At 39.7% G+C, this 11028-nt stretch overlaps 1 protein-coding gene and 1 pseudogene across 2 annotated transcripts; both read left to right on the top strand.

The window, feature by feature from the left end:
- The first annotated feature begins 317 nt into the window (after positions 1 to 317).
- On the top strand, positions 318 to 7803 carry LOC149257631 (uncharacterized; annotated as a pseudogene). Its single transcript, XR_016248410.1, has 5 exons — positions 318 to 635; positions 6470 to 6671; positions 6780 to 7148; positions 7206 to 7266; positions 7522 to 7803. The product of XR_016248410.1 is annotated as an uncharacterized LOC149257631 (transcript).
- A 2146-nt stretch (positions 7804 to 9949) lies between these two features.
- Positions 9950 to 10387, top strand: LOC149257630 (uncharacterized). Its single transcript, XM_089381365.1, has one exon. The coding sequence runs from the start codon at positions 9950 to 9952 to the stop codon at positions 10385 to 10387; it is 438 nt and encodes a 145-aa protein (XP_089237491.1).
- The last annotated feature ends 641 nt before the right edge of the window (positions 10388 to 11028 follow it).

Here is an 11028-nt window from a genome sequence, read left to right as displayed (position 1 = left end):
GAGAAATAGTAAAGACAGATTAGAGAGGAGTGATTTGACAATGGTTGGCAGAAGGATTTTCGTGAAGGAAATCGAAATTCAGAGGGAGCTTGTTCGTTAGAGGAATCCTAGCACCAAAGAAATCTAGATCCAAGTTTTTGCTGGGGCAACAGCAAAACAGGGAGAAGACAACCAATTCGACATTCTTTGGAGCAGAAATGGTCGTTAACAAATTGAGGGATCAGGACAGGTTAGATGGAGCATCCAACTTCGTCATCTGGAAGGCTAGGATCCTGGCAGTTTTGGATAAAAATCACAATAAGGATTATGCCTTGAAGATGGTTGTTGTTCTGGTTGATGTTGATCATCTCAAGAAGTACGAGGAGGCTCAGGCTAAAGTGAAGTGCGTGATCTTGGATGGGGTCAAGGATAATGTGATCCCACATATTGCTAAGAAGGACAGAGCAAGGGAAATGTGGGAGGCCTTGACCACATCGTACGAGGGAACTTTTGTTCAGCGAAAGATGTTGCTTGAGAGTCAATTGAGACAGTTTCAGATGCAAAAGGGAGAAGAAATTGATCCCTTCGTTCTCAGGTTGCAGACGATCCATGACCAACTAATTTCCATAGGGGCTACACTAGATCCTGATTTTATGGTCAGGACTGCCCTGAATGTAGTCACCGAAGACTGGGAAACCTTTGTCCAAAGCATCTTGAGCAAGCCTTCTCTTCCCAGTGATGAGGAGATGTGGGCAGCTCTTTGACAGGGAGAGATCAAACGGTTAACCAAGGCAAGAGGCAGCAACAAAGGGATCAGAGTTAAGGAGGAAGAGGAGGATGCAATTCTCGCATCAGCAGGACAATAAGGGAAGCAAAAGAGGAAGAAAAATGACATATCCAAAGTCAGATGCTTCAGATGTGGAGAAATGGGTCATTTCGCCACGCAGTGTCCTTAGAAGAAGGGCAAAGAAGAGAAGTCTGACTCAAAGGCTGCTCCAGCGAACGCTGACAAAGAGGACATGATGAGAATTGCGCCATGAGTGCTCATGCACCTCTAGAGATGAGGTGGGATGATATTGAGTTGTTGTCGGGAAGACTACATAGAGGGCAGGATCCTTGAGGTGTCCAAAATCTTGGATCACATATGGCTACAGGAGCCCTTAATGACAGTAAGAGAATGACAGGAGTCAATTGGTGCGAGAGATGATGGAGCAACAATGGTAGAGCTAGAGTGCCAAAATCTGAAGCAACACAGTTTAGCAGTGCGAGAGGCACAGAGCAGACACAGCAACAACGTAGTAGCATCAGAGGGCCAACACAAATTAGCAGTAGAGGTAGCTTCAGCATCCAGGGACATCCCGACTGACCAACATGTCAGTTTTTGGGTGACTTTTCAGTTGCTTACTTCTCAACCATTGAGTTGCAATGCAACAGTTAATAGTGTCAGTGTTATGGGCAACATGATGCAACATATTGAGAGGGCGCTGTAATACGAATGCAATAGTGACAGTGACAGTATCACGAGCAGCAGTACAAATCGCAGCAACGCAGTGGATGAGGGGCAACAAGTCGAGCATCAGTGGCGCAGTGGATGAGGGGCAACAGGCCGAGCATCAGCAACGCAGAGGACCGATGTCGTGGATCAGTTTGATACTTCTGCTGGGAAGTATCGCTAGAGCACATTCTTCACTAAGAGGGAGTGTTGATTTTTGAGTAGCATCGGATGTGCTCTAGCTCTGAAATTTTGTGGAGGGGCTAGAACACATGAGATCTCCAAGACCGAAAAATCGTTTGGTGAAATTCCACCCAGATTGTATTTTATTATAATAATTAATATTTTTAATGAGGTTTCTAAGTCTAAACTTAGGAAAATTAAAATATTAATGAGTATTAATGAAAATATGGGTGAAAAGCTCCTAAGAGACGAGGATCAAGTCTAATTTAATATTTGTCATTGATTAGAGACTTAATCTCGGCCATTGATTTCTCAACAAGAAAAGTATAAATGGAGGCTTGGGGTCAGTTGGAGAAGACACATAGAGAGATTAGGGAAATTGATTTTCTGAGGTGAGAAATTCTTAGGAGGGAAATCAATTGGGGAGATCTTGCAGTTGAGGGCCAGTGATAGTTCAGGAATATAGACAGAGAGGTGGAAATAAGCTTGTGGAGGTAGCGCAATAGCCAATTGAGCTGACATTGGGCCAATCTGGGCCCACACAACCTTGACATAGAATCAGAAGGGCCAGCACAGAGGGAGAGAGTTGCCTTCCACGCAGAGTGCCGAAACTATCGAAACAACCGGGGAAAGCTGACACAATGGGCAGAAGCGTTGACATAAAACCTTAAGAGAGCTCCATGCAAGCCCACGCAGTGACTGCGAAGGGACAGCACAGTTGTAGCCACGACCAACAACTTTTGCTCCTGGATAGCGGGTATCTACCTAGTGAAGTGAGGTAAAACTCACTCAAGTCTTTTGCTATTGTATTTCTCCATCACAGGTTTGCCAGGATGGCAACCAATATTTGTATTCAAAACTTCTTAATAATAGAAAACCCTCAGAGTTGTTGCACCGGTTTTCTCGCATTGGGTTTTTTGGGGACATTTAGTCCAAAAATAAGTGTATCCTTTGTATGGTTGTCTCATTCATTTTTCAGTACTTGATCTATATGGTGGTGTAGGATGCAATGTATTTACATTAATCTTTTCTGAATAATTTTGAAAATAACTTGTTAAACTGAAGAACACAAGTAGGTAATGAAAATTAGTTTATTGCGGTAGGATTTCTGGTTTGTTCGATTCAGAAATTGTCACACGAGAGAGAGAGAGAGAGAGAGAGAGAGAGCATGGGATAGGGGGGAGAGAGGGAGGGAGATAATGTGTGATGGAGGGAGAGAGAGAGAGAGATGGAGTGGGGAGATAAGGAAGGAAGAACAAAGACATAGACAGAGGTGGAGAGAGATAGAGCAAGGGAGGGAATAACAAAGATAGAGAGGGGGAGAGGGAGAGAAGGAGAGAAAGTGAGGTAGAGTGGAGAGGAGGGAAGAGAGAGAGAAGAAGAGGAAAGAGAGAGAGGGACAGAAAGGGAAGAGAGTGAGGGAGATAAAAATGGAGGGGAGAGAGAGATAAGGAGAGAGGGAGGGAGATAGTGATAAATTTGGAGGGTAGAGAGAGAGAGAGAGTGAGATTGAGAGTGATGGGGGGAGAGATAGAGGGAGGTGGGAGAAAGAGGAAGGAAAAGAGAGAGGACTTGAGAGAGAGGATAGAGGGAGGGAGAGAGAGATGGAGTTGGATGAGGGAAGAAGAGAGACATAGAGAGAAAGGTGGAGAGAGAGAGGGAGTGACAAGGGAGAGATGGAGAGAGAGTAATGGAGAGAGGATAGCATGAGGGAATAGAAAAAGGAGAGAGAGAGGGAGAGGAGGAGGATGGGAGAGAGAGATATGGAGAAAGTGTGTATGTTTTGGGGGTGAGATGGAGAGACAAAGGGATATAGAGATATAGATGGAAGGGGGAGAGAGGGAGGAAGAGAGAGACACGGAGTCGGATAGAGGGCGAGATAGATAAATATGAAGAGTGTGTATGTGTGTGCTTGGGGGGTGAGATAAAGAGACAAAGGAGGGATGGAGGGAAACATAGATATAGATGGCAGGGAGAGGCAAAGGGAAGAAGAGAGAGAGAGAGAGAGACAGAGATGGGGGAGAGAGGAACGGGGAGATAGAGAGAGATTGGTGAGATAGGGAAGGGGAGATACAATGTTATTCACTAAAATAGATGCATTGATTAGTGTAGATGGTGATTCCTAATCTTATTTGATTGATTGCATTAGATGCATTGATTTCAATGTAGTTGATTTATAATCCTATTTGATTACTTGCACTAGTTACATTGATTTTAGTGTGGATTTTTATTTCTAATCCTATTTGATTGCTTGCACTAGATGCATTGATTCCAATGTGGATGTTGATTTCTAAGCATATTTGATTGCTTGCATTAGATGTATTGATTTAAATGTGGATGTTGATTTCTAATCCTATTTGATTGTTTACAGTAGATGCATTGATTTCAACGTGGATGTTGATTTCTAATTCTACTTGATTGCTTACACTAGATGCATTGATTTTAAAGTAATTACAAAAAAAAATATTGATGACATGCATCAATTTTTGTGTTGTGGTAATTCAACTATAAATAAAATACTCGAATTTTCATCCTAAATAAAATGTTCAGTCACTTAAAATGTTTGTTTAATAAAATTGTAAACTATTTGTAATTGACTACATTCTTATTATTCTCATTTTCCATCATTCAAAATTGTTAGTCACTTTGCATTCAAACGAGGTAATAAAAAAAAACTATCATTGAAACTTAATTGGGGTTTAACACTCCACATTAGTATTCGAGAGCAAGCGAGACAAGGTATGACCTTTACTACACTAGCTCGCGTCACTTTGCATTCAAACGAGGTAATAGAAAACAACTATCATTGAAACTTGATTGGGGTTTAACACTCCATATTAGTATTCGAGAAGCAAGCGAGACAAGGTATGACCTTTACTACAATAGCTTGAGTTAAGGTTTGAATGGTCTACAATTTCCACTGCCCTTTTCATATCCATATGGAAAGATGAAAAAACTAACAAGGGTGTCTACAATAAGAACATTAGAAAAAAAATAGTTTAAGATTGATCACAACGAAGACTTTGTAATTGACTACATTCTTACTATTCACATTTTCTATCATTCAACACTGTTGTTTTTTGTTTGCTAAGTTGTGTGAGTTCTTAGATGAGTGGATGCTTAACCTTTAGTTTGAGAAACCGTGACCTAGGGGGCATCTAAGCCATCAAAATTACCTAGGGATTGCACTCAACATGGGCCACACCAGCGCTTAACATGACTAGACTTTTGTCCACGGAGTTTCGAACCGCTAACCTTTACATCACTGAGTGCCTTAAGTAGATAATCTATTTGACATTGCTTCACATACCAATACCACAAGTTATTTTGTGTACGCATTTCATTATGTTCATATTTAAATGCTATATTTAGATAATAATTGTACTTATTAAATGACTAAAGCAATAAACATTCGTGAAATCATTGTTTTAAAAAAAAATGGTTAAGTTTTCACAATTTTAAATACTGTTTTTTTTCTCAAGTAAATCTTTTCTATAAAGGGCAATATTGACAACGTGGATTATTACGCCGTAAGGCGTTCCCTCTGAGAAAGACATCCCTAAAATGTGACGTGTGTAATCCTGAGCCATTGATTTTGTGTGTTAGATGATTGGGGTGTTTTCTGCCGTTGGTTTAATCTGTTTTTTCATAGAAAAATAGTTTTTTTTCCATGATAATGGGCCATGAAAGGCCAGGCTGCTCTGCTGGCGATGAAACTCTTCGCAGAGACTGCCTGCTGGCGATGAGACTCTTGTGCTGGCGATGAGACTCTTCGCAGAGACTCTTCATGTCTTTTGCGACCAAGGATCCAAAGCTGTTCGATAGAGCGGATGAGTTTGTGCCCCGTCGGTTCATGGGTTCGGAAGGGGAGAAGATGCTCAAGTACGTTCTCTGGTCCAACGGCCGCGAAACGGATGAAACGTCCGCCGATAACTAGTCCAATTTCCAAAATCTGTTTCGTTTCCCTTTACTGCAGAGAGTGGTGATAGCAACAGTGACTTACAGAGGGGATCAGGGGGACTCATCATACTTTTATCGGGAGGATTGCGGGGACTGCCTCTCAGTAAATGATTCAGATTCATGAGCGCTTGACATGACATCCGGGTTACGGTGAAATAAAACACTAAGCACACATAGTGCCAACACGTATGGCACGCATGCACTGGTTAACGACTTGTCAATTGATTCTGGCTCTTCTGGTTTGGAGACCTTTTGTTATAAAGATTTGTGCAACAATAATATTCAGAGCCGTTTATCTCAGCGTGTTACAGTAAGAGCATTTGGAGAGGATCGTCTCTTTGCATTTCATGGGGGAAAATTCCAATCCCAATGGCCTCTTTGCATTTCATAGGGGAAAATTCCAATCCCTAATACTGCAGGCAGGTAAGTATTTGCGATGTTTTACAATCTCCGCATTTTCTTTTTTTTAAGCAAACTGTGAATGCTAATTGATTTTTAGTGTGCCATTTGTTATTCACGGACAGTTTCTTATGATCAATGGTTAATACCTATGCTGTTATGTATTTGACTATGTTCGTTTTCTCATAAATAGGCTTCGGTATTTTACTCTTCTTTAAAACCGTATCTTCCACAATATACCGTGTGTTCTCTCTTTTTCTGTTGGACTGGATATTAGTTTTTAATCGGATTTTTAACAAAAGCTCGTCTTTGATATTGATAATAGACCCTGCATAAAAAATTAATTACAATCGTCCATGGCTTTCGTGTGGACAACCTGGTGGGAGCTTGGAGCTTGCTTTGCAAGTTGCAATGCTTTGCTGTCATAACATATAACAGTTATTTTTGCAATAACAGGAGCACAGGGACTTGGCAAGAGAAGCTGTTAGGAAATCTTTGGTATTGTTGAAAAATGGAAAGTCTGCCAGCCAGCCTTTGCTTCCTTTGGATAAGAATGCTCCCAAGATTCTTGTTGCAGGGACTCATCCTGACAATCTAGGTTATCAATGTGGTGGATGGATGATAGAATGGCAAGGTTTAAGTGGAAACATAACCATAGGTGAGTTCCATTGCATTCATGTCAGGGCAGCTACCTTTTATCGTAGACTAGCACCATAAGAACCAGAGATTCAATTGACTCTTCCGATATTTTTTTTCTGCTATGCAGGAACAACAATTCTTTCAGCAATCCAATCTGCTGTTAGCTCCTCTACCGAGGTTGTTTATCAGCAAAATCCAGATGCAAACTATGTCAAAGAACAAGGGTTTTCATATGCTATTGTGGTTGTGGGTGAGCCACCTTATGCAGAAATGTTTGGGGATAATCTCAATTTGACCATTCCTTTAGGCGGAGGTGATACGATTAACAATGTCTGTGGCTCCCTGAAATGCCTTGTAATATTGATATCTGGAAGGCCACTTGTTATCGAACCTTACCTTCCACTGGTGGATGCTTTTGTTGCGGCATGGCTTCCTGGCACATAGGGCCAAGGTGTGACGGATGTGATTTTTGGAGATTATAGTTTTCAAGGGAAGCTGTCAAGAACATGGTTTAAAAGTGCTGATCAACTGCCCATGAATGCTGGGGACCAGCAGTACGATCCTCAGTTTCCCTTGGGTTTTGGACTGACCACAACAGTAGCAGAAAATATAAGGTAGTAATTCAGACTTGTCCTTTTTTACTTAAAAGAAGTCATGCATTGTTTACCAAATTTTCTCATTCAACGATAATTGGCAAAACCTTAAGAGGCTACTTTATTAAAAGGCTTACTTCAAGTAATTAGGGAAAGGAAGAGGGTGGGGGGGCTGATTTTGTCGTGGTTGCAATTAGGGGAAGAAAGAAGGGGATGATTTTGTCCTTGTTTTTATTTGCAATCATGTTTCTTATCGTTTTGTGTTTTTTGTTGTAGGTCTTCATCATTTGGTGTTCTATCGAAGGAGGTCCCTAGCGTGCTTGCCATGATTATTATCCTGTGCTTGCACATGTATACTCTGTAAAACTCTCTAAAACAGATACAGCTCAAATTCATTATAGTTTTCAGTTTTACTTTAAGGCATTCCTTATTATCAGCATGAGATTCAAAAAGATATTGTATCTGATATACACAAGGTAAGAATGAAGGTCATAGAACCAAAAATTGTACTCTGAATTCACATCAGATAAGAATGAAAGTCATAGATGATAGAACCAATTGTTTGTAAAACAGTAGAATAACCTTGTACTTTATATCTGGAAAAACATATATACATCTGTTTGCCTTGTCCTTGCATATTTCTTCTAATGCTGATGATGTCATTCATGTTAATTTTGCTAAAGGTGAAATGATAAATGTGGTACCTGAGGATACTGAGATTCAAATTGGACAGGGTTTATGCTTTTTTAGAATATCATTTTATTTTTAATATTGGTATGGATGGTGAATTATACATGAAGGCCACAATGGAAGAAATTATAGCAAAACAGGCCTGATAACCATACACTGAGGTAAAGAAAGAAATGAAATAACATATACAGTACTGAAATAGCTTAATCAATTTTAAGCTTAAAAGAAGCCTGAAGTGTAAGGCACCTATTCTAAATAGGTTTTGAATATATCTACACTACTGTCATTCTAAATAAGTGCTCAATATAATTGTATTGTGCATCCTTTGTATCTCATCTTTTTAAAGTTAAAATAAACCTTCATACTTTACACTAAAATAAACCTTCATATTTTATATACATGGCTATTGTTAGTTAACTGGTTATATAATTTTTTTTTTACATTTATTCACTTTCCTTGCTGCCCATTTTCTACTCTTTGACATCAATTCATTAAAAGTTAAGAGAGTCGCTGCCGTTATAAATTAAAGTTATTAACATATGGAGATGATACAGAGTAACAGAACAGATAAGTTTTTGCCATACATGCACTTAACTCTAATAAAACATGTGAGGTTGTTGTTGAAATGCAATGCTAGGTGAAAGGTTATGTCTTAATATGTTACAGTATGAAAGAATATAAAGCTACGTTGCAAGAACATATCTTGCATTCAAAATAGAAAGTAAGTAGAAACATAATGAACACCTCCTGGACCATCATTTCCTTTAAGAATGTTAACGATCACTTATGTTTCAACATCAACTGATTCACTCTGATGACAGGAAGATTTATGCATTGACTCAGTTCCCTTCCTAATAGCACCGATGAGTAAATACTATCCGTGCTTTTTGTTGTAGTGCTCAATTCTAAAAGTGATTTTTCTTGTAAAGATTCCCTAAAATTTGTAGCAGTTTCTGAGCCATTCAACTTTGAACCATACATGATTTTAGCAGTTTCAGGATCATCAAGTTCGGGAGAGAATATCTTCATTTTTCACTCTTCTTCTTGTATGTGTTCTGCTTTTTGTCTATAATCCTTAAGAAATTCTTTCAAGAGAATAAAGTCAAGAAATTCACACTCTTGGAAAATGATTGTATGGACTCCTACAGAGTGAACAATATGACTCTGTGATAGTTCATGGCACAGTGAACACACCAGAAGCAGAAGACATGATCGCAAGGTTGAACTCGATGATCATGACGAGGTGGAGGTGACCTGCTAATACTTCGTCCCCATATAGGTTTGAAACATCAACGTCTTAGAGAACGACGACCATAACTTGAACTACACCTGTATCGAGGACTGAGACCCCGATGGCAACCACTTCCTAACCCTCCATTCTATAGTCTAACACTAACAACCAAAATTTTCTACATTGATTTTATCAATATGAGATTCTAAGAAGATAGGTGCAGGTGAAGCAATGGAGTTTTGAAATGGGTAGATTTTATAATCTAAAACTAACTCAAGCAAAATTTTGTACATTGTTCTTATGAATATGAGAGCCTGAGACTATAGGTGCAGGTGAAGTAATGGAGTTTTGAAATGGAAATCACAACAATAAAATTCTAAAATGAAACAACAAATGGATTTGGTACAAATTTGTTTTTGCTTGTTCCATTATTGTTGTATCTATGAATGGGTTTTTCTGCTTCTTGGCTTCGATCATGACCATTTGGGGTGGCCTTCTGCACTGATTTCCATCTGCTTTCATCATCATGAGCTAGAGAGTCTATGATGTGTTTTGTCTTATAAGTCAGTTCTATACAATGTTCAGATTTCAAAAGATTTCATTCATGGCGTTTCTTCTCCTGTAATTTCAATCACGGTGGTCTCTGAATATTGCGTTTCCTTGTGCAGTAAATTCACTCTACATCATGGGGGAAGCTTACACACAGCTGGAGCTTAACATCATCTCAGCTCAAGATCTGAAGGAGATGCATCTTGTTGGCATGATGTAGACCTACTGTGTTGTATGGATCAATTTCGAGAAAAAACTGACGACGCAATTGATAGAACAGGGGGCGCAAACCCTACTTGGAACGACAAGGCCATCTTCAGAGTGGAAGAGAGTTTGCTCCGCTGTGAAACCTCTGCTGTGATGATGGAGATATACTGCGTGGGTTGCCTCAGGGATACCCTGCTAGGCACTGTGAGGGTCTTGCTTTCCACTCTCCTCAAAGGCTACGGGAGCACATATTTCAGTGGGATGAGTTTCTTGGCACTGCAGGTCCGTCGTCCTTCTGGTCACCCACAGGGCATTCTCAACCTTGGCACCATGATTCTTGATGGAGTAGATCTTCACAGAATGAATAGATTCATCCCTGCAACTGGGGGTTGTGGGTTTCAGAGATTTGATGGGGAATCTTGTCAAACCCAGGCCTTCATTTGTGAGAAAATTACTGTCCATTAAACCTAATAATGTTGTTGATGCCCAAGAACAACAATCCCGCTGTCAAGACTTCAACAATAGTGCATGCAAGGAACAGGGAAAAGATCAAGAAAAGCAGAAAGATGGTGGTGAGATGGTTGAGAAGGAGAAGAAGAAACTTGTTGGCTGCTATCAGATTCTCATGGCCCCAAAATTGAAAAGGAATAAAGTTGGATTGAAGAATGGAGCTGCAAAAATTCATCTCAGTCCATCTGACAGTAACATCTGTGCCAAGGAAGATCAAGATCCTGCTGTGGCTTACAACAAAGCAATAGCAATTTATGCATAGTGTTATCATCAATAATATTATTGTGCAAGAATACGTTGGTTTTATGTTATTATATTCTTTGTGCAAGTGCCTTCAATTCCTAGTTGATTCGTGAAGTGCTTATTATGGCATACATAAAAATTTTGAAAATCACGAGCCACTGTGGATGAAAGACTGGTTTATGTAAAAGTTTGAATAGATATATGAATATGAAAAGGGCAAGTTCAGTGCCTTCAATCTGCTACTTCGATATATATTCTTATCCTATGTGGATGAACATTGGTTTGTGTAAAAGTTTGAATAGATATGAGTCTAAATTTTGCAATGGGCATGTTCAGTGCCTTCAGTCTGCGAC

This window comes from Pinus tabuliformis, chromosome 6 (genome assembly GCF_031772625.1).
Source record: "Pinus tabuliformis cultivar Carrire ecotype Pingquan chromosome 6, CPIR1, whole genome shotgun sequence".
In the NCBI taxonomy this organism is placed as follows: Eukaryota; Viridiplantae; Streptophyta; class Pinopsida; order Pinales; family Pinaceae; genus Pinus; species Pinus tabuliformis.
The sequence above is the reverse complement of the archived record's forward strand: the minus strand, read 5'-3'. Positions and strand labels throughout refer to the sequence as shown.

Bases quoted from the DNA above. Each gene is read 5' to 3' on its own strand.
- LOC149257630 (XM_089381365.1), top strand. From the start codon at position 9,950: ATGGATCAATTTCGAGAAAAAACTGACGACGCAATTGATAGAACAGGG.